Source organism: Misgurnus anguillicaudatus, chromosome 20 (assembly GCF_027580225.2).
Source record: "Misgurnus anguillicaudatus chromosome 20, ASM2758022v2, whole genome shotgun sequence".
In the NCBI taxonomy this organism is placed as follows: Eukaryota; Metazoa; Chordata; class Actinopteri; order Cypriniformes; family Cobitidae; genus Misgurnus; species Misgurnus anguillicaudatus.
Window position 1 is genome coordinate 37,314,799 of NC_073356.2, and position 24,322 is coordinate 37,339,120.

The window sequence follows — 24,322 nt, forward strand, 5'->3', positions numbered from 1 at the left end:
CTTTTATATTCAGTGCAGGTGTTTGAACTTAACCGGTTCAAAGTGCACTAGCCGGTTTGAGATTTAAAGGGATAGTTCACCCAAAAATGAAAATTCTTTCATCATTTACTCGCTCTCATGTTGTTACAAACCGGTATAAATTTCTTTGTTTTGATGAACACAAGTGAGGAATCTTTGAAACCAAACCAATCATGAGCTCTATTGACTTCCATAGTAGGAATAAAGAATACTATGGAAGTGAATGGGGCTCACTATCAGTTGAGTGAGTAAGTGATGAAAGAATTTTTATTTTGGGGTGAACTATCCCTTTAAACCAGTATTAAACTTCATGTAAGTCATCTCAAAGAGTTTAAGCCTGAATGAAATGTGCAATGACTTTACTAAGCAATCAAACGTATGATTAAGAAATCAGAACCCAGGATGGCCTTGTACCAGCAACACCCTAAAACTATTTTAGCAGCATCTTGGAAACCACCGGTGTACCCTAGCAACCTCATAGCAACAGATGCTGATGCTGACACTAGGACGAAAACTGCAGGAAAGTTTTGAGTCTTTTTAAAGTGTCTGTGAAGTGTAAAAGTCAATTATAGAAGCGTCGAGACGGTGACAGGAATGAGACGTGGGTGATTTCAGGTGGGTGGGACTTCTTTGTTTCTGTCTCAATATGATTGACAGCTCTGTACCTGCAGTGCGCCATCAAAGGGAAGCTGTAATCCAACTAAACAGCTGGTATGTGAGCGTTTCGCTTCAGAGCACCTGTCTCTCTAAAGATTTTTCATTTGACATGTCACCCAGATTGTGTTAATATTTTATACTGTATGATAAAAGAATTATGAGATTTATGTGTGATATGGTAGATGCATGACTCTCAGCTTATCAGCAGGTTTGCTACACATATTAAATATAATTTAAATTATGTATATACAATTTTAGATATTTGTAGAATTAGAATTTTAGTGTCCATAATTATAGCAAAAAGCATTTGTGTGCAATCCAAAAGAGATCAGTCATATATAAATATATAAAATTCATTTACTTTTTATAAAGATAACATTACATAAAAATAATGATGAATGTATGAATTATACATTTATTTCACATTATTTATAATAGCCTTTACCATAAAATAAAAATATGATTTAACAAAATTGATTCATTAGTTGATTTCTCTGCATAAAAGAAAGACTAAAACATTTGTTATAATGTTCAACTTTTTATTAAAATTCCAATAACTGTGCAAATGACAGAATGCTTTTCGCTCAGAAAAATCTTTCATGTGCTTTTATAGCACACTTGTGTTTTATTCCTATAAAAAGTACAGTATAAAATCAAAGTACAGTATAAAATCAAGATGTATAAAAAATAAACTAGTGATTTGCATATCTGTGCTTTAATAGCTCATCAGTGTTCTAATGCTAAACTTAAAAAGTGTCAAAAGTAAAACATTAAAATGTGGTCAGTGTCAATTTCGTTCGATTCTGCTCCATCTTCACTCCGCTTCCTTCCGTAGACTTAAAAAAAACAAAACAAATCCATCAGTTAACATTTTTGACTGCTGGCTTAATATATAGAGCAAAAAACCTGCAAGTCAAAATATAATTTCATGCATAATACTGTTTAAATAATATTACTGATCTGAGACCCTGAAATGAACCTAGAGCAGGGCTCCAGACTGCCACCAAAATTTGAGAGTGTGCCACTGAATTTTACGTCCAGTCGCACATGTGCGACTAGTAAATTTGACTTTTTTTCTGTGATGTGACACTGAATTTAAATCAGCACATTGTACTTTTTGCATCTATCATCAAAGTATTTATTAGTACTACAGTGTATTACTTAGTAGAAATGTAAATATTTAATTAGCATGTTGATTTACGGTATGTGCCCCTAAATTTTCTGGTTGCGCCCCTAAAATTCTCAGTTTGGGGCCCCTGTGCTCCTAGAGAAAAAAGCCCTATAGAGGCTCAGTGGTTCTAGTCCAAGGGCCTCATTTATAAAATACCATCTTAAACACTTGATCTTATGATAATTTTAGTAAAGTGCGCACATGTGATGCACAGAACAAACACACATAATCTTGAAATTTTGCGCAGCTGAACCGTTTCAGATATCCGCCTTGTAAACAATGCCAAATTAATCTCATTAACATAAAAGAGCATACAAATTCTTTACGAGCGGCAAGAATGGCTTGCATTTCCAAAAACCTGCAGCACTCGTACAAGTAAAAGTGAATATGTCTGCTCAGACCCTTCAGGTGCTGCTAAGCACGTTTTTATGGAGATTAACATTTCTTTGAATTTTGGCATTCGCACGCTTTATAAATGAGGACCCATATCATTAAAGGAGATTTGACTTTAACATCTGAACTGATACAAGTGCTGATTTACCTCTCTAAATACTCCTTTACGTTGTCATGGCCGTAGAATTTGGCCAGGTGTGTGAGAGCGCCCGTAGCACAGCGTCCATCGCGCTTTCTGCACAGACTGCAGTTACACACTTCACGACAGATGGGACACACCCACGTCTACAAACAACAACAAGAACACACATGAGAATGTATACACAGCGTTTATCAACAGCAAACACTATTTACTACAACACTTACGGGATCCAGCAGCGCCGTGCGAACTTCTTCACCATAACGGTTACGTAAGCAGGGGCCACAAAACTGACCTTTGACCCCTCTGCAGTATGGACCCCTGCATTCTGTCTTTGTGTCGAGGGTCTTTTGACGACACTGATGACAAGTGCTGCCCTGAAGATGCGTTATATAAACACATCAAACACATGCAACTGATCAATGCAAACATCAAAATGACTTTGGCAATGACTTACATTTTCTTTATCGAGGATTTTGTCTTTTGCACGATCTGCAACGTTGTCCAGTTCTTCTTGGGTGATGTCCTCCGGCATACGAATAGATTCACGGGAACGACGTTTCCTCTGTTTGGGTCTCACATCTCGTTGGCCTTCATCAACCTTCACACCATTAAAACAAGTTCAAAAGTCATTACACATAAAAACCAAGCAGTCCGAAATAGTGGTCGACCAATTTGGGGTTTTGATGGCCAGTGCAGACACAGATATTAAAAAAACATTGGCCAATATATCAAGTAATGTAATTACACAGACATTAGTTAAAAAAAATAAACATTTGTTATACATAATATTTATAAATATACTCATTTAAGTACTTAAAAAAATATTTTTACTGTGGATCTGAAACCATTTCATTATAGTGGTGTCACGACGGTGTAATATATTATATAGTCCAGCTTCAAAGCTCATGTCATTCAATGAGAAGTGGCTGTTTCTTGCCTCCATCAGACGTTGGATGTCAATTTTGCCGACCTCTCTCTTCTGAGACACCGATTTCTCCTCCACCTCTACCCCGAAATGTTCTGGGGGTCTCGCCTTACGACTCGGGTTACGTCTCTCACTCTGCACCTCTGACAAACGTCGTTTTGGAGCGGACAATTTCTTTTTCTGTTTCGAGAAGACAACAAAGAAGTGAACAAACTCAATTTACATCACAAACTTTTAGTTTACCTTAGAGCTAGAAATCAGCATTTGCTATTTGTGATTTTAAATTAGAAGCAGGTGGTATTCATAACTATATTGAATATTCATCAATATTTTTTGAAAAGAGAAAGTGAAAAGTGAAACAGTAAATAAGACATGACGCCAAGCAACAAAACACTTTAAAATGTTTGATTTTAGTGAAATACATGTGGATAGAAAAGGTTTTGGTGTATTATGTGAGCTCGTGGTTTCTTACTGTCGGAGTCGTTTTGGATGGAAGTTCAGGCAAAGATTTCAAGTCTGCGAACAGTTTTGCAAGCTGCCAAAAAAAGATTAATAAAATAATTAACGGAATTTCATAATATTTCATAATAAAATAGAAATTATAATTATCAAACAGCAAAATGATATAAAATGACCATTGCTTTGTTTTCCTCGATGTTTTTGGCTCTTTTGCTCAATATTTGCATCTCTTCATCTGTCAGCAGACTCTCAACATTGGCCACGTGATCAGAGGCTTTGGATTTGCTGTCGGATAAAACAGGCTCTTTTGATCGTTCCCTTCCTCGCTTCATGTTTCTTCCTGCGGGATGGCTGCCAATAGGAGGGGCTGTGGGCGTGGCCTCTCTGTTGCCTCGTTTCGTCATATTTCGTTTAGGGGCGGGGCTTCTTTTGTTAGTAGGAAACTTGAACGCAACACACAATCCAGAGGTGCGTTTCTTTTTAGATTCGGGCTCCTCTCCGTCAGAATAAAAGCCGATGTCATCGCTGTCTTCCTCAGACCTGTCGCTCTGTCAACATGTGAAATAAAAGTGAATAAAAAATGGGATCGATTTTGGGAATTATTTTGCAAGCAGACATAAAATTTCATATTACCAGAGGTTTTCTCCAATCGTCCTCCGAAAAACCTTCAAATTCGCCCTCGCTTTCTGTATCCATGAAGATCTGAGCCAACTCATCTGTGATACAATCTGACCTGAAGCAAAGATCCTGCCAAAGAGAGAAAAACACAACATTATTACTTCTCGATTATGTATAGGGACAAATACCAAAAATAAGCACTAGATAGGAGTACTATATTTTTTTCAATCATATTTATATTTTGAAACTCAATATCTGATCATAATGCATTATTTACGTAATGTTTGTATTTAATAAAAGCATTTAAAATGTTGACATATCACAATTTTAGGGGTCAAATAAATTCGTCTGATACCTTTGACTGAATGCTGTCTCTGCTCTCCTCCGACAGATCCATCATGTCCAGCTGTTTAGTCTGAAAACAAAGAGTTTATTTAGAGCTGCATAACGATTAATCGCGACTAATCGTTTGCAAAATAAAAGTGTCATATATGTGTGCGTACTGTGTATAATAATGTGTATAAATAAATACACACGCATTTATATATAAATATGAAAATACAAAAATATTTCTTAAATATGTAATATATATATATATATATTTAATCTATAATATTTAAAAATGTTTCTTAAAATTATTTTCTTAAAAGCTTCAAAATATATTTAATCATCATCAATAATATTAATCAATTAGTGATATTAATAATAATTCATTAATATTATATGATAACCAAAAGTTAAAAATCTGCATTTTAAGGTGTAACGTGGTTAATCATTGCATGTAGATAAACAACAATACACTCAATAAAACTTCAATCATAGTTTAACATAAATAGTTCAATCACAGATTTTATTTGCATGATCTTACGTCTCGTTGACGGTATGCATGATGCATACTTGTCTTTTGAAATCATAATCCTTACTATCTTTATTCATGTACAGTACCGTAGAGGTCTGCATACTACAGATACTCGACACGCTGCCAGTAAGGTTTTAATTACTCTTTTAAATTAAAATAAATCTACACTCTTACCTCCACAGCAGTTTTGCGAGTTCTGATCATTTTAAAAATTAAAAGAAAGTTTAGTTGTTCGTCGGCGTGTGATTAGACGATTTCAGTGAATGAATGGTTTTAAAAAACAACACGAGAGGACGGGACGCGATAAGGAAACGGAGGGGTACATGTAGTATCTATTTAATAAAATATAGCGTGTTAGTTTTTCATGATATTAGATTAACAGAATGTATATTACATGTTATAAATATATGCATGTTATAGAGTATCAAAATCAAGTATATATGTGTAATGTAAATCCAAAAGTTTGCTTCGTCCGTTCTCCCCCGCTAGTGGCAGCAGATGGAACAGTCCATGACGTTACGCTGTACAGTTTCGCGGGAAATGTGTTTGTTGACGCCCATCACTGGCTCGTGCCGGGGGCGATGCATACTTTTGTAATTTACATTACAAAACTTGATTGTCACTCCACATAACCACATATTGACAGCATATATTTTAATACAATACTAGCTGATAAATATATTGTATTTATATTGCACCGTCATTTTAGTCAGGAGATTATTATTATGTGTTTTGTGTTTATGTCATTTATCGTTATTCAAATTAATGCATAACAGTTTTCTGGAAACAGAATTTATAGTTAATTAATTTAACGATAAACAAAATCACTAGAACGCTACAAACAATGGATTCAGGCTGTTTTAATGCAGATTAACTCGAGCTTTGTTCATAAAGCTTTTTCGACTTATGTGGCGTTGCAAGAAGAGAACCAACATTCGGATGACGTCACAGTACCGCGAGAGCAATTCGACAGTAGAATCCTTTGTATGATTTCTCAAATCGCTCTCGCGGTATTTTGATGTCATCCCCTGACGTTTCATGTGGCACCACATGAAGTCCAGAGTCGAACAAGCCTATTGTTTTCAAGTGACGTCACACACTTATATAAAGCCCTCTTGGCAGAAAAATTGAAGACTTACTTCAGTTGCTCCTGTATGTTTGACCATGTATGTTCAGTCACAATTTTTGGTTGTTATTTGATAAAACAAGACTGCGTTGTGCTGCTAAAAGTAAAAAGCTATGAAATTATTGTGGTTTTGTGCTGAGTCGAGCCTCCATTCATGCACAGGACAAAGAATGACAATCAATCGTTTAATTAAAACATTTTTTTAGGCCGCATGCATAGATTGTAAACCATATTTAAACAGCCCTTATAATTGTGCAAATAACATTTGAAGTAAAAACCTTAAATTGGGTAATAATAGGTTTAATCCGAGCCCACTTGCATTTATGAATATTAAACTTACCATATAAAATAATAAGATTTAAAAAGAAATATGACATTTAAAGAAGAAAAAATTAAAGGAAAAAATATTTTTCATGATTTATCACCCACAGAATAATTCAAATAAATATTCAATATCAATCAATGTACATGTAGAATAGTTTCTTTGTTAATATTACAAAATACACAAGAGCCTGAAACCAAAACATTTTGTTATGTATATTTAGATTATTTGGTGACAAACCTATAGGGAAAATTGATCAGTATAATGAAGTTTCCCGGGCATGGCTTATCCTAGTCCCAGACTAAAATGCATGTTTAAAATGCCTTAATCTAAAAACGTCTTGCATTGACATATCTAACATACATCAATCTCATTGTTTTGTGTCAAGATGCACACCAGTATTGTTTGTGTGTAAAGTATGTTTGTAAAAACTACTTAAATGTCCTATAACTAAAAGGCCTAGTCTTGGATTAATCTAACCATGTCCTGGAAACCGCCCTTTATGAATTATTGTACACGTGATTACTTTCATGCATCTCTTCGCCCACAAATAACGTCTGTTTCATTCTTGCACTTTTTAATTTCTTCTGCTCAATTAGTACCTAGTCAAGCGCTTTTATCGTTTGTCAGCACAAACACCTGCATCCGGAGACGTCTCCCATCAATACTTCTTTATTCCGCAAACCTTCATTTATGCGCTCAGCGAACGGGCGCGCGGATGACAGCGAAATGATACGGTGCGCACGCGATGCGCGCGGCCCACCCGCTCAGCGCGCCAGATTCACAGCAGGTAGCGGCTGTTTGTGAGCAGCACATAAAGAAGGCAAATTACAAACAGCTGGTTAAGCTTTGTTTAGCTCGCCTTCTTTTGTGTTTTCAAGCACTTGGCACTCAAAGTGGGAAAAACAGTGGGTTTGTGTCACAAAGCATTGTGAGCTTCCTAACTACACTAGACAGGTTTTTGCGTAACATGGGCACTAGGAAGATGTGACCCTTGTCAGCATTTTTGGCCATCAAAGGTAATATCTTAAGCAGTATTTTGGGTGGGCTATTTCAGGCTTCCCATTATAACTTTCTGAAGTATTCACCCAGACATTATTTGTCTTCGAATGCAAAAAGTGAGCTGTCTAATTTTCTAGTGTTGTAAAGAGCTAAATGCTTCTTGTGCACATTTCTATAGTGCAGGTGTTCTGGTGTAATAAACAGTATGAAGCATTACATGTTACCTCACCTGTCAAATCTTAAATCTTCAAAGCTTGATTTGTTATAAACTGACTTGATGTTTCATAATAGATCATAATAGATTTGCCATGAAGGTTAATACCAGAAAAGACAGAACAGAGTATCTGAGAAATTAAATAGCAGATTTTTAAAAAGATTGTAAGATTTAAAGGGCTGAAAGAGGAAAGAGGCTGTCATTACAGTCATGGTGAGAAAGGCTCATTAAAGTGATTCAATGGCGCCCCCTAGACACCAAAACAGGAAATTGTTATTTCGTGCCAAATAAAATGTGGGAAAATAGATCAAACTTTACGAAATAATTAGCTTTAAATACGTTAAAGTATATAAAATGTATTACCTCGTAGGCACTATATGCATTACAATTTTATAATCAAATTGAAACTTTACTTATTTGTGTGCTTAAAGGGTTGTCCAGGTTTTAAATTCAAGTTGCACATTAAAAATAATGACTGGTCCTTCAGTCTGGACTTTGAATTTCCATTTCTATTGTTGACAAAACAATGAAGCACAGAAATTAAACCACAAGACGAAAAAAAATGAAACACAAACACTAGAGGAATTTTCACCGCAGGTGTGACGCACCTGTCAGTCACGTGCACTTAACCGTATGACTGCGACGTCATGTCACAACTTTCATTTTAATTTTTTTTAATGGGAACGCAAAGTCCTACGAAGTGAAAAATGGGATGTTGTTTTTCCTCTCGCAATGAAGACGCAGAGGTAGGACAACTTTTTCATAGTTCTTTCACGAGGTTTTGTAGGTGCATTGGAATGTAAAGCGTTTGTGTAAACATTAAATCTTAAAGTCAGATTAAAGTTGTCTATAAAACGCTTTGATTGTTTTTGTTGACAGTTATACGATTTAAGAAACACAAAAGATTAAGTATAGATTTATTATATTAATATATTCACTGTTAATCCAGTATATTTGTAATTCTTACACTGTTTTCATGCTCCAGTTGTTTAGAACAAGCCTTTGATTTAGTCTTGTAAAAGTAGGTCATCATTGCAGCAGACAATGCAATAACAAGGAAAAGGGTGAAAATAATAATAATACAGAATGGAAGATTGCTTAACCTTTTAGGAAATCCTTAATAATAAAATATATAATTGGGAGACTAAAATAACATTTTGAAATAAAAAGAAAAGTATTCTGGGACTGTCCCTAACAATTATTTTACTAATTGATAATGAAGTAATTTGATTTTTTTGTTTGTTACAAAAACACCCAAGTGAGCAATAAACTTTAAAACTACATGATAATGACGATGTAATAATAATGGGTTTAAAACCTATCAAAAATATCAAAACCAAGTAAGCACATGGTTTATTAAGCAAAAACAAACACTTATATAATAATAATAATTTATAATAATTAATGAATTTATATATATACATAAAATAAAATAAAAACAACATTATGTATTATAACAAATGCCAGCAGAGGGCGCCATCGGACTATCAATGGTAATTTTATATTTTATTTTAGACTAAGAAAATGCTTACTTTTGGGCCAAACAACGTTTAAATCCATTTATATATTTGTTCAATTTCTTTACAATAGAAATTATACATTCAATGTCATTCTTAAACGAGAACATCCAGATATTAAGAGGAAGTTTCCTGGACAGGGCTTGTCTTAGTCCCAGACTAAAATGCATGTTTGAGCAACTAAAAACAGCTTGCACTGACCTATTTTTAAAAAATTTATCAGTGCCACTATTTTCTGACAAAATGCACTACAGCAATGTGTTTTTGTAAGGTATGTTAAAAAAACAACTTAATTGTCCTAATATAAATAAGGCCTAGTTCTGGCTTAATCTAAACCCTGTCCGGGAAACCGCCCCTAAATCATGTAAATTCAGAGTGAGGGTCAGACTTTATACAAGTTCCCAAACAAACATTATTGGAAACCCAAACAAAAAAAGCACAAGCAGTAAAGACAAATAATGCATGCACTGCAAGGTTTTGCTACCACAAACCCAACTTAATGCTGATATCAGGAGACAACATTTCACCTCCACAAGAAATCTTGTGGCATAATTAATTTCGCGAGATTCATTTAAAGGTGCAATGTGTAAATTTTAGCGGCATCTAGTGGTGAGGTTGTGAATTGCAACCAACGTCTCAGTCCACTGCTCACTTCTTGCTTTTGAAACACATAGAGAAGCTACGGTTGCCGCCACTGGACAAATATGTCATCTTTGGAGACAACTTAGTAAAAAAGTTTGTCTGTTAAGGGCTTCTGTATAAACATGGCTGCACAAAATGGCGGCTTCCATGTAAGGGGACCCTCTGTGATAAAACGTCTCATTCTAAGGCAATAAACACATAACGGTTCATTATAAAAAGGTCTTTATCCACCCCTGATAATATAGTTTTGTATATTATTTTGTATTTCTGTCAAGAGATACTTCTAAAAATTACACACTGCACCTTTAATCTAGTTACACCCCAATATTAATCTATGATTTAATACAATTATTATAGCTCAGTGGTAGAGCATTGTGCTATCAGCGCAAAATGTCATAGGTTCGAACCCAGGGAACACACATACTAAAAATGTGTACCTTGCAATGCAATGTAGGCTACTTGCTTAATCCCATCAAAGCAATTTAGCCTATTAAAAATATTTTAAAGGAGGATGTGATTCATGAATTAATTTTTGTAATAAAATTAAAGTGATACAAAAGTTTTTAGGAGCAATGTCATAGAAGAATCTTTCAGAAGTTCTTAAGAAACATTTTTTATTACATTTGTATGGACTTAAGAACTTGTTTCCACTTTAATTCTTTGGATGTGTGCATTTATTAAGTTCCGTTTTGTCACTTGTAGAGAGAACCGTTGCTTCAGTCTAAAGAACAAAATCAACCAGAATCTGCAAGGCGACACCCAGCTGTTGCTTCTAATGGTCAGACTAATGGTTTTAGTTTATTTTTTGCAGGTCTTAATTAATTTTATTGAGTATTGGACATAAGTCATTAGTTTAGACCATTGCCTCATGTTTCTTGCAGGCCAGAAGACAGGCAGCTTTACTGCCCGGCACGTCGGCGTTCCTGACCTCGACCAGCGTTTCAAGGACATTTCGGAAACATTCAACAAACAGCAGGGGCAATATCAACATATGAAGGAAAAGCTCCAGCGCATCTCAGACCGCTACAAGTTGTCCACTAATGACAGCATGTCACAGTGCCTGAAAAAAATTAAAGAGGAACATGGTGAGACCTCACATATGAGTCATGGCCTGCAGGGTACCAGTAAACACATCAGAACATTTTAAGAGAATCTGTGTTAGAGGAATAATAACAGCATTAACACAACACAATATCAAAGTAGTGTGAAGCTACAATGTTAAAAATACATGATATACATTTAATTTCTGCATTTAGATTTTTATTAGACATTTACCTGAATATAATAATCAATCATGATATACAGTATAAGTCTCATGGTATGTTAAGACTCCATGTCTCCTAGTGCTGGTTTGCCGGTGCTTTATTTAATTTTTGGCCCTTATGCAATGTTTAAATACTGCATTCATTACATTTTTAGAGATTTCCATGTTTTAATGTCTCCTTTTCCATCTATTAGATCAATCAGTTATCAGTCTGGAGGTTAAAGGATATGACTTCACCCTTGTAGTGAGGTCAGAGGCTGAAATTCCAGACAAACTGAAGCGGACGCAGATGAACATCACAGAGCTGTGCAAAGCTGCCAAGGGTGTCATGTCTGGAGGCACTAAACTCCAGGAAATGATTGACTCGGTTCTGCAAGATGAAGAAAGCATCACCAAGCAGGTCGAAGACGCTACATCAAGTCATCAAGAACGTAAAAGGCTAGTTGACAATCTAAAGGAAAACCTCAAAGAGGCGAGAAGAGCTAAAGAACTGAGTCCAAAGTACAGGAACGAGGCTGGAGATCTTATAAAGGAGGTTGCTCAGTTGTCTGGTATCACACCGTGAAATTAGATACTGTATCACGCACGGCATAGCTGTTTGCAAATATGTTATTATGTAAATATTATTTAAAGGTGTGAAGGATATATTTAGACCCAGGTGGAAAAATTACTGTGTTGCAATAACAGATCAAAGTCATGCTTTTGTTTGAGCGAGTGTTGCAGTATGTCAGGATGTTCAAATTAAAAGAGCAATGTTCTTACAGTTTTAAGGGATATCTTGGTTTGTTGCAGGACAGAGTATTTTAACATCACAAAATTACACACATATGATTTAGGTGATGTGATATATCAAGTGGATGGATTAAAATCATATTATAACTTGCTAAACAATAAAGAAACCGAAGGCAGAAGTGAAGCAGAAGGACATGAATAAATGCACAACTATTGTTTTGATAGTGGGCAGTGTTAAAAAAAAGTGTTGTTTAATTGATGTGAACCAAATTGATTCAATGTTATTATATATTTTATGCATTTGTTAAACAATTGTATAGAAATGCTATAAGTGCACCAGTTAAATTAACATATTCATCAATTTTGTCTAAATATTCTGTAAAAAAAATCATTAAACATACTGTAATTGTTTTTACAGTAAACATGTACTTTGCAATTGATGTTTAGAATAGGCAATAAAGCATGCTTTGTCCAAAGTACAACATAATGCTAAACAAGTATTTAAGATATGTAAAATGATATTAAGTCGTAGGGAAATATATTTGCCTTTTTTGTAGCAGTATGCACGGTACCACCAATACATTGTATGTTAGAGACTAAAATGTTTTCTTGCCTGTAATCACATTTTTGTTTGTTATTAAATGTATTAAAAAATTAAACTACATTATCCTTGCTATACTTGTCATAAGTTTTGCAAAATGTTTTTTTTTTCCATCGCGAATTACACACGATACATTACTGCACACCCTCAACAGACGCAACCTACCCTGCTAATGGAAACCGCCGAGCTCCGGCTGCGGGATCATCTGATTGGCTGCTATTTGTGGACGGGTCGCTGAGTTTTATATGCTTCTCTGTCATTGGCCCGTGCGGCTGTCAATCAGAAATTCTAACTCGCTACAGTACGTTAGACTGAAGCGTGAGAAAGTACTGTTGAAGGACTCGCGCGTGCTCTGCGATATTTCACCGAGTTTGTGGATTAACCGAGACATAAATGAGACGAACGGGAGAGAGTCTCTGCAAATACAATGATAAGTGAGTAAATGTTGAAATATTGGGTTCTTGTGACCTTTGCTTTGTCTCGTGTGAAGGCACGGATGGCGTGGCACATCTCGTGAGTGAGCTTGTCAAAGCATCTGCGATTATTGAACTTGTACGTGTTTGTGAATGGAAACTAAGAAGGGTAAATGAAAGACACACACTGCGCATGGTGTATGTTGACAACACACTTTGTAATGCGGGAGCTGTCAAAGTGCGCGCGCATGCATATATGTTTGAATGTTGTATGGGTTGCGTGTCTGACTGGATATATCTTTGAGTACTTTTTTGTGTGTCTGTATGCATGTTAACATTATATACGTACTTGTGTGCGATGCATTTTGCATGTGCATGTCTGGGTGTCGTAATATGTTTTGTACACACCAGTCATGCGGTTTCCTTCCCCAATCATTGCAGATAAACCAGTTTTACAGCGATTACAATGTTAAAAGGAAATGATCCCTAACATTTAAGAGAAGAGTTGTGTTCCTGTTGCTCAACTGGTAAAGCAATGCATTAGCAGCACAAAGGTCATGGGTTTAAAATCCAGAAAACATGCATACTGATACAAAATAAGGATAAAAGCAAAGCATCTAGATGCATAAGTGTAAATGAAATGTGATTTGTGTAGTGATGTCATTCATCCTCGTGTCCTTCAAATCTGACAGCAGATGTATAGATGTGGCCTTGCTTGTGTTGTTAAGAATATAAATCTGTTTTACTCATTCACAGATCCACTGGTTTAACCTCAAATGGCACATACACTGACTGTTTTATGTGTTTGCACACATACATGACAACAGCTGGCTGGTTTTACACAACTTTTGATGAAAGTACTAAGTGACAGGGTTGACAGTGATGGCATTAATCTTTGAAAGATGCTTAGATTAACATGTCGGACTGAAGGAACTTAGAAGGAAGTAAAGCAGATATATTATTATTATTATGGTATGTATCCCCTGATGGATTAAACAAAACTTGGGTCGGTTCCTGTAGATCTGGAGGTCTGTGAATAATTGTTGGTTCTAGGGGAAAAGTTGACCAGACTTCATGCCGATAATAAAAAGCCTACAATCATGGAGAACGTTATTGATTATAGTTTTGTGTTTCCACTGTTGTCCTTCAAGCCTCTGCGGTCTCTATTTTCCTCCTGAAGGCTGATATGATGTCTGCTCTTCGTCTGACCTTTAAATGGCACTTTATTTAGATAGTGTGGACATGTACTGTTATTAATATGTGAGCGAGCTGTAGTTTGTGCTGGATTTTGTTTCTGTGTCAGAGCAGAAGTGATGTCCACTCTCTGATCTATGTGAATAACACACAGATAAATCTCAGATTTAAATCAATGAAATATAGCTTATAGCATTGTTGTATCATAGAGTTTGTTTGGTTTAATTGGTGCTGACAGCGTCCCCAGCATCTCCTAAGGGTTCAACACTTCTGAGCTGCCATCACAAATACAAAAACAAGCCTTGTGTTACTATAAGGTTCCTTTAATAGCTTAAATTTTTATGAATTTTTAGCTGATGACCTGAATGGCCTGGAATTGTCTGAATTTTAATCTTCTGAAATGTCCTCTTATAAAATGGTATTCTGCTTTTTCAGTGAGTCATGTCATTTGGTTAAGACAACATGATTTAAAAATATGGTTTAGCATTCTACAATTTTTCAACAACGGGATGTAAAGCTTCATCGCTACATGCTTTTGCCAGTGTTGGGCGATATGCCCCATTTGAGATCGTCCTATCGTCAGCCTGTGAGATCGCCAATACATGATAGTATCAGGGGGCGAGGCAATAGTTTACTCATTTATGACAAGTCACTTGATTGGTGGACAAAAAAGAAGCTGATTTACTCCAAGCGCAATACTGTCATTACCGCAACCTTTGTAAAACTGATGCCATTAATCCGAGCACATCATTAAAGCCCAGGCGCTCTGAAATTTGCGTGCCAGGGGGCAGGAACAACACACTTGCTTGTTTTAAACTCCTGTGTGCCTAACAACCTCTCTAGTGCAAGAAAAATGTCAGAGCCATGCGTATTACAAGCTCATGTGCGAAGAAGAGTCTGAATCGTGCGTATTACAAGTTCAGGTGCTGGGAGTCCATCCCGCGCACGTTCAGGTCCAAACAAGAGTCCAAGATGTGTGCATTAAATCCGAGTTGCGTGCGAGAAGGAATCTGTGCACGTTACATCTCTCTCGTGCAAAGTGAACCCTCTTATTCGAGAAAAAGCATACAAATGATAACGATAACAGGGTCACCTGCAGAAAATTTGTTAGTTAAGGTGGTAGGGTTGGGCAGGTGGGAGGGGCCAGGGAATGTGACAATCAAATGAGTGGGGCGTACGCGTCATGATGAAATAAAAATAGTTTTATTAAAAACCCTCAAATACAACTTAATTTTTAAGAAACTATGACAGAAAATGAACACGTACTAGATTATTAATGAATTAAATGTTTTTACATCTAATGGGAATAGCTGTGTGATGAAGTGAAACTAAAGGGTTAATAAACACCAACTGAAGCAGATGTTGTAGAATGTCTGGCAAACGATGATAGATAGTGCGAAGATTGTAAAAACTGATTATTTCCCACTATTATTTACATTATCTTAAAGGAGTGAAACTACTGTAGCATGTAAATAATGCACATAAATAACGTGAGCAAGAGCGCTCAACAATTATATTGAATCAACAGGCACGTGAAACATGGCTAGGAGGTTGCTTTAAAAAACAAATTCACCAGCTAACTTGCTTTAAAATTGCAAGAACTATAGACCAGTGGTTCTCAAACTGGGGTCCGGGGCCCCCAGGAGGGCCGCGAGATGGTGCCAGGGGGGCCCCAGTTTTATGACATTTTCATAAAATACATTAATTTATCATGAATTCTGTTCAATTAAAACTATAAAAATTAGGCTACTTGTCAACAGCACTACTTTCTATCATTAAATATGTTTTGTTTAATTAAAACTTGAGTTTTAGAACAGTTTTTTGTCATAAATTTTCTTTGAGGGGGCACGAAAGACTGCACCGTACACAAGGGGGGCCGCACGCTAAAAAAGTTTGAGAACCACTGCTATAGACTAATACAATAACAGGCTTAAATAAACCTAAAACACAAGTCCACTTACAGTTCTCACGGACATGCGTTTTATCAACTGGCTATCCTCCAGACAGTGACGGACCTTCGGCCGTGCACGCTTGCTGTGTGTGAAGCGCGTCTCTGCTATTCTCTGAGATGTTTTATCAACTGGCCAGTTATCCTCCAGACAGTGACGGACCACGTCTTTCTCTCATTTCGGCCGTGTGGCACGTGTGCTCACTCGCGGTGTGAAGCGCGTCCGCGCTATTCTCTGAGATGCACTTGATTGCCTTTTGTGAAATTATACTTTTTTTGGGACGACCTAGTTAAGGGGGTAGGGTTTCCCAGCTTAGGCGGGCTGCCCGAACTGCAAAGTGCTGCGGGAAACCCTGAATAATAACTATCAGCAACTATCGTTATGAAAGCCCGCTATCGGACATATGTCTGATGAATGTAGATACCTGATAGAATCATCTATCGGCACAACCCTAGTTCTGCCATTAAGCTAAATGGATAAAAACTGGAAGTGAAACTTGTTTGCGGTATATGAAGAAATTATGTAATTTTGTCTCTGTGTCTTCAGTTGACCATAAAAGTTTCTGGTGTGTTTCACATGGTTGTAATGCCTGTTCTCAGATTCTCCTCTTTATATAAGTGTTACTCAGACGGCTGTGATGCGAGTTGCATAATTCTTTAAACGGTGCCTGGAGTCTAGATGCATTAGTGCTTTATAAAAGATGTTATATAAAGTGTGTTTGATAATGGTAGTGATGTCAGACTGAATATCTCATAAACATGTGAGATCATTCAGGACTGTTATTCAGAAACTCCAAAATGACTCGCCTTTTAGTTTCCTCAATAAATGCTGGTTTTTTTTAGCATAAAGGGATCAATTCTGTCAGGAGTAAATGAGAAATTAAGGCAAATTTAAAACTTTCATCTTTGGTGGAACCTGGAGGAACAGAAAAGAGTACATCGATTTTTCTCAGTATTTGTATCAGCACAATGTAAGTGAATGAGGACTGAGCTGTGAAATAACAAAAGGCACAAGAAAAGTCCATACAACCTTAGCAAAATATTCTTGTGGAGATAACAGTAACTTTGTTTGACAAAACTGAGCTAAATCAAAGCCAATATTCATGAAACCGAGTTGGTTCTCTCATTGTGTAGATTAGCTGAACCCATATTCCTCTGTGCTTTTTTGAAATTTCTATCCATTACTATGATGCGATGTTATATCGGAGACAAAACTACAGGAGCTTTCTCAAGTCCAGTCACACAGATTTGTAGTTTTTATAGGGCTGCAAAAGCACAATACTGATAAAAAATGTGATAACTTGCTAAATGATGGGATAAACGCAGCCCATTCACATGATTAGCGTATAAAAAATAGCACGCAGTGTGAAACGTCGTGAAATACATACACCAAATTCCAATTTTGCGTGGATATGATACCCCAATACTTCCCGTTTACTTAATACGGTGCATCTTTACGTGTGGTTTTACGTATTGGTTTCTCTTTTTTTTTACCATTTACCCAAACCCCAATTCTAACCCCAACTCCAAGCAGCGGCCATGTTTTAAAAATAGACAAACACATTGAGAAACCTATAGCCTACATGAAATGACATCCTAAAGCAAATCCCAAGCCCAAGCAACAATCATTTAAAAAAAAAACAGAAAAAGTACATAAAACGTCATGAAAAGATGCGCCGTATTAAGTATATGGGAAGCACTGGTGTATATTATATGTATTGCATGTCTTTTCATACTGCATACTACTTATACGCATTTCATGAGAATGGGTTGGATAAATGATATGCAATACGATAATGCTTCAAATTTGTACATTTTGTATGTTTCTAATAATCTGTTAAATTTAAAATTTCCATTTAAATTTTCTGGTTAGTTGGTCTTAAGAAAGTGCTGATTTGGGCTTTTCTGTTGCCAACATAGTGAGCTGCCTACCTAGATCACATTTTAAGCTGTCATATGGCGCTTTTCCATTGCACTTGACGGCCTTTTGTGCAGTGAATTTTTTTTGACAACCTAATTAAGGCAGTAGGGTTTCCAAGTTGCTGAGTACAACCTGGGTTGGGGTTCCAAGCGACGCGAGCTAATACCAAAACGTGAAGCAAAAACACTGTAGATCACTGATGCACACGCCCGCATATATGCTTAAATGCAACATAAATGAGGCTCAGCGGAGCGCCGTCGACTGACGCCACGGGTGTTTGTACAGAAACTGTCATGTGAGACAGAGGTAGTGATAAATAAGACGTGCAAACATCAATTTGTGGTGGTCAATTTTAATTTTGTGGCGAACTGAGAAATAAATAAATGTACAACAATGCTCTCACTTGTATGATGTCACAGCCGTAGGCAGTGCAAATATAACGACACGCCTATAATCCCTCCCACTGCGAAGTGTTACTAAACTCGATGGAAAGCTAACCAAGCCAAAGTGAGGTGAGCTTACCCGACCTAAACCGTGGGGTAGTATGCAATGGAAAAGCGCCAATAGATGCAATGCATGTCTCTATTCCTATTAGGGATGCACCGATATGGAAATTTTGGCTTTTATTTATCAGCCTAATTTTGCTATCAGACAGATAACCGATAATATTAAAAATAAGCAGTTATCGTCCGATAACGATATGTCGGCCGATATATCATGCATCCCTAATTCCTATCAAATGACTGTCTGTTTTCTTTAACTTTCAGTTTCTCTGTCTTTCTGTTCATTTATTCATCTGTAATCTATCAACCCATGAAGCCCAAAGTCTAACACACTCTCACATCATCCAGTCGTGATAAAAGGCACTGGGCCAGATGGGCTTTCCTGCCATTATTCAGCACAGTGTGGGAGTTGATGTGTTATAATGGGCTTTACATTGCTGTGGATTTAATCAAACGGATGCCTCGTGGGTGTTTTAGGGTGGTTTTCTGGACTCATTGGTCATTCTGGGTCACCGCATCTCCCAGAGGCCAGTTTAAACAAGAATCTCGTCATATCCTGTTAAGTCCCAGTTTGATTTCATTCATTCAGAAACCCTGCGGATGTGAGGTTGTTTTTGTGTCGCTGGCATGAGTCTGCCAGCACTGGTCGAAGCAGACGGGCAAGATTTCTGCCACACCCCTCCAAAAGAAACCTCCTGGGATCTGATTGGTCCTCGTGTTCCCTTGTGCCGTGACAGTGCCGGACGGGCGTGGGTGGGTGGGGCTTGCAAGGTTTGAAACAGGAAATGAAGAAATGTTTGTGCAATGAAGCTGAGCTCTGGCTGTGCTGGGATATTTCTCTGTCATTTCGACCTGAGGGTTTTTAAACGCAGTAAGTACACTTAACACCATGTCTGTCAGATACAATCAGAAGTGTGTTTGTGTCTCTGTGTGTGTGTGTGTGTTAGTGAGTGTGTATATGTATGGTTGAGTGAGTCACAGACTCGGCGGCAGTGTGAAGTTTGTGTCATGTCTTGAGTATGGGAAATTTTTCCAGTCAGCTCCGGGTGTGCGGACAACTAATCTACTAGATTTCAATCTTATGAAATGAGTGAAGCTTTATTGGATTTTTATTGTTGTTTATATGTAAAATACTTACAGAACTTAATGGAACAGTTCACTTAAAAATGCCAAATCCAAGACTCATTGTCTTGTCACTTTATTGTCAAGCAATTGTTCCTTTTTTTGTATACTTCTGTACATGTGTATATTTTGTGTTTTAACTATTGTATCTATTCTATTCTGTCTTGTCTATAGAGAAGCATTCAAGATTTTTTTTCTTATACTTTGTACTAGGGCTAGGCGGTATATTAAGTTTTAGTAATGTATCGGTTAGTGATCGACTGATACAGATTTTTTTATTACTGATACCAATCATTTGTCTGCTTATTTGCCCGATAACCGATATGCTAAACCGATTTTTATTTACTGTTTTACTTCTGTTTTGACACAATTATTACAACACTAGTGAACTGAACAAACCCTTATAATAATAACAATCACTACCTCTTTGCATACAAAGTAATAAATAGAGAGGTCTGAAAGAGTGAGGAATAATATTAATAAATAATATCACTGGAATAATACATTGATAAACATTGCGCTGTTTGTTTATGCTTTTACTCGTGCATTAACTGTATCATACTGATAGCTTGCAGAGTTATTAAATAATTAATTCTAGGGATGCACCGATATGGAAATTTTGGTCGATACCGATAACTCTTTATATTTGGGGGGCCGATAACCGGTGTATATATATATAGGCCGATAAATATTCATATTATTTTCACAATGACAAACTCCCAGACCGCGGACATCTTGTCTTTGCACTAGAATTAAGCCCGCAACACGTGTCATCTTCGTGCTATATCACAGAAAGCACCAATCAAAACTCCACATGGCCAGCAATGAGCAAGTGAAGTGGTTAAACAAACCAAGATAATCCATCATTTATCGGCTTTCATTTATCGGCCTAGTTTTGCTATCAGACCGATAACCGATAATGTTAAAAATAAGCAGTTATCGGCCGATAACGATATGTCGGCCGATATATCGTGCATCCCTATTAAATTCATATCCACCTACATTTATTAAGATGTTTTAGCAAAATAGTAATTGTTAATGTAACTTAGGGTAAATCTTGTAAGTTACATGTGATGGCTGTGTTTCAGCCTTCAACCCGGTGAGCAATATGAACATGATTTTATGAGGCTACTAATAAGCATAAATAACAGAGAAACCAATTTAATTTAGCGTTTCTCAGCTGTTGTTTTTGTTGTCTCCTTTCCTCAAACGCTGTGATTTAAATGGCAGTCCAGCGCAAAACAGCCACAAGATGGCGAAGTTTATTGTTCAATCCGATTTTACAATACCGATTACCGATAATAGGAAAATGCTTGTATATCTATGGAAATACCGGGAAACAAATATATCAGTCGATCTCTAGTATCAGTATTTCTTGCCAGCGGATTACGGAATGAGACAATACCGTAGTGCTGAGTGGTATGACCAAAAATGTACACAAGGTATTTTTCTAAATTGTGCTAGTTTCACTGTAAATGATGGTTTTTCCAGTGCATCACTGGGTGTTAATGACATTTCTACTGACTGAGAGATGAAAAACAGAAGTAGATTGACTAAGAATTATAAATTTCAGTTAATTTTACCGAATGACAATCGAAGCTTGTTAATCGAACATTAAGCGTTATCTCTGCACCTGTTCCTGGTTGAATCTGTGTTCGACTTCACGCGGGGCTGCGTAGACACATCGTTAGATTAACTGAGCACCTGGAGACATAAAACAATTGATAGGTCGTGCAAAATGAGCGAGTAAATCCTGGTTGCGCATTAGTGCTTGGTGCCCTAGGTGGCTGCCCATACCACGCCTAAACCCGCCACGGCACATTGGTGGGCTCATAATCATCTACTCGCGCTGTCTTAAAACCACAGTACAAAAGAAGTTTGAATTCTGGACGAAGTCTATTGCTGCGTTCCCACCAGCCGTGGTAGAGGCGTCAAGCGCGTGTGATTTCAATGTTAAGTCAATGTGAAGACGCGTTGACGCCTCTAGAGCGTTGCCACGGAAAACGCACAAGTTGAAAAATGTGAACTTTGGCGGAAAAACGTGCCGCGTAACCAATCAGGAGCTTGCTCTAGTAGTGACGTAATTACAGGAAGCGAGCGGAGTCGCAGAAGCCCCTCCCATGACGTGAATTTCCATGTGAATGTCTTGATGATTAGAAATTTACGCGCAAATTAAGCGAGTAAACTCAAACTGTTCAAGTGGCAAACTGGGCACGGTACATGCGAATTTGACGCCTTAAACGCGGCTGGTGTGAACCCACGGTATGAAATTTGACTTGGTTATAAGAAAAACTGTCTCAGCAAATATACTCAAGATTAATGCTGATGTCTTTCCTATGTCACCGTTTCTTATTTTGTTTAGAAACTTGTATTGGTTTAGTGATAAGGTGGTTGCCTGTTCGCTGTCAGGCTTCCTGAAGTTGCCGTTTTTCCTGACGTGTTCAGGTTCCTGAGGATGTTGTGTCATGATGGTTTGACTTTGTTTTTCTCACTTCACTCCTGCTCTACGAGTATCTCTTACCCTTCTTGTTGAACGGCTCTGTTTATGTGCTCCAAAGTAATTTGATGTAGGTTTATTAGATTTTTAAAAGTGGATTTAAAATTGAGGTTTCTCTGCTTTCATATCTGAAGTGGATGCAAAACCACAGATTATCTACAGGGAGTCAGTACTGTGGCCAGACATAAAGTAAGAAAGCGATTGTTTATGATACAGAACACAGTCCTGTTTTGTCAGAAATTGCTTTATCACATTCATATCCTATAACTCTTCTAGAATGTTACTGTATGTACCCATCTATGTATTTGTATCTAGAAATGTCATTTCTGGACATTTGATCCAAAAGTTTGTGTCACGGAGTTTTATACAGTAGAAACACATAATGTAATAGTTTAAAAGCCTACAATTCAAATTAAATTAAGGGCTACATCAACTAATCAATATTTGATTATGGAAGTAGTTGTCAACGAATGCCATTATCGAATAGTAAATGCTTCCGCACCACCACCTGCTTCATACAGCGCGAGCTGTCCGCTTATTGAGTTAGACACTTCTTGTTTATTTTATAACATGCATGTATATCACTATCATATAATTTGGCTTATTTCATTAATAACGAATAATGTTAAAAATCATCAAGGTCTAAAGTTGAAGATCGAAAAAAATTTGGTAATCTGTTGCAAAATGTCCTCACTAGCAGATTGAGAAAACTCAGTGCGTTTTGTTTATTTTTTATTTTGCCATTTAAAGACGTTTTACTATTTAAAAACTGGACAAACTTTTTATTTAATAGGTCTGGCACGGTTCATACTAATAATACCTGTCTGAAATCGATTCTGAATCGCAAAGTCGATATTATGCACAGACCTTTTAATGTATTGTGACTCTTTGATCTGTAATTCCCTATCAGTCTAAAATTACTATGCGTTTGAGTTGTTTATAACGTGCATTTGAAAAAGCAACACGCGTCAAACAATCATTATACATATTCTTTATCATGAAAATACCTGAAAAGGTTTGAAGAACAGTGATATAAATATGCTTATAGGCATTTCCTGAAACAAGCTGCATGTGTAAATGGTACGTCTTCTGTGGCGCATATTGAGTTTCTGCATGAGAGCGCCCTCTGGCTTTTGGATGTAGCGGCATTTCACCACAATTCATTGAGAAGAAGCATAGCAAGCAGAATCGCACGATTAATCATTCCAGCTCTATTTTTAAGGCTTAAAATAAAAAATTAAAGATTATAATAGTAAAACTTGTTGCATACCATTTTTTTCTCTTTGATGTCACTTGTCATGTTGAGTTTAACATCTTTCGGTTGCAGCGGGTTATATTTTAAACAAAAGGGATAGTTTGCATCAGCTCGCATGAAACACATAAAACTGAACAAATACATAAGGATTCCTACTTTAGTTTATGTTCAGTAGGGCTGCACGATTCGGAGAAAAAATCTAATTGCGATTTTTCTGATCAAAATTGCGATTCGCGATTTAAAGTGCGATTCATTAGTATATAATAAAAGAGGTACATCCAGGTTTGTTGTGGTGGTTTTAATAGCACCAAAGAAAGATGCTGTGCTACTGTTTATTTAAAACCTCTTAAACATTGTACCAAGTTGTCTGCAGGACTTTGCTATTCTGCAGACAAACTTTTTTTTAATCTAAGAACATTAAAAAAATACAATTTTAATTTTTTTTTGAAATTTTTATTTAAAATAACATATAGGCCAATGTATTTTGGCTGTCACTACAACAATGCATCTGACAAGCAAATGTTTAGTTTTTCTTTTAATCATAAGACTATACTCATCTTGTTTTACTTTTCAGGCATCTGTAATAAATGTAAATATATTAGTTATTAGAATCTATGATTTAACATAAGCAAAAAATACAAATAAAAGACTGCACAGTCCTCACCGTAGGATTTTAAATGTGGAGCTGCAGAAGCTTGTTCAGTTAAGAGTAAGGAGTGATTTTAATTTTTGGTGTGTAATAAACATTTCTGACACAGAAAGCACCAGGTTACTGTCACTTTAAGACACAAGACAGCTTTAAAACTG

General features: G+C 36.7%; 3 protein-coding genes across 6 annotated transcripts in view; 2 read left to right on the forward strand and 1 right to left on the reverse strand.

The window, feature by feature from the left end:
- Positions 1 to 1,193: 1,193 nt before the first annotated feature.
- On the reverse strand, positions 1,194 to 5,716 carry cdca7b (cell division cycle associated 7b). The gene is made up of 10 exons (XM_055219669.2): positions 5,417 to 5,716; positions 4,739 to 4,798; positions 4,399 to 4,512; positions 3,942 to 4,313; positions 3,779 to 3,841; positions 3,319 to 3,486; positions 2,836 to 2,979; positions 2,606 to 2,755; positions 2,388 to 2,524; positions 1,194 to 1,511 (listed from the first exon to the last, which is right to left on the reverse strand). The coding sequence occupies exons 1-10, from the start codon at positions 5,444 to 5,446 to the stop codon at positions 1,490 to 1,492; spliced, it is 1,260 nt and encodes a 419-aa protein (XP_055075644.1). The 5' UTR covers positions 5,447 to 5,716; the 3' UTR covers positions 1,194 to 1,489.
- Positions 5,717 to 8,496: 2,780 nt separating this feature from the next.
- LOC129455041 (uncharacterized) lies at positions 8,497 to 12,292 on the forward strand. Its single transcript, XM_055219672.2, has 4 exons — positions 8,497 to 8,652; positions 10,768 to 10,843; positions 10,947 to 11,150; positions 11,524 to 12,292. The coding sequence occupies exons 1-4, from the start codon at positions 8,614 to 8,616 to the stop codon at positions 11,892 to 11,894; spliced, it is 690 nt and encodes a 229-aa protein (XP_055075647.1). The 5' UTR covers positions 8,497 to 8,613; the 3' UTR covers positions 11,895 to 12,292.
- A 636-nt stretch (positions 12,293 to 12,928) lies between these two features.
- hycc1 (hyccin PI4KA lipid kinase complex subunit 1) overlaps positions 12,929 to 24,322 on the forward strand; it is a 38,459-nt gene continuing 27,065 nt past the window's right edge. For 3 of the 4 annotated variants that reach the window (XR_008648187.2, XR_008648186.2, XM_055219666.2), the window contains exon 1: positions 12,929 to 13,096. The gene's annotated coding sequence lies outside the window, so the exon portion shown is untranslated. Of the gene's footprint in view, positions 13,097 to 19,389; positions 19,513 to 24,322 lie in introns of those variants that run through there. The other variant, XM_055219667.2, reaches the window with a different exon arrangement.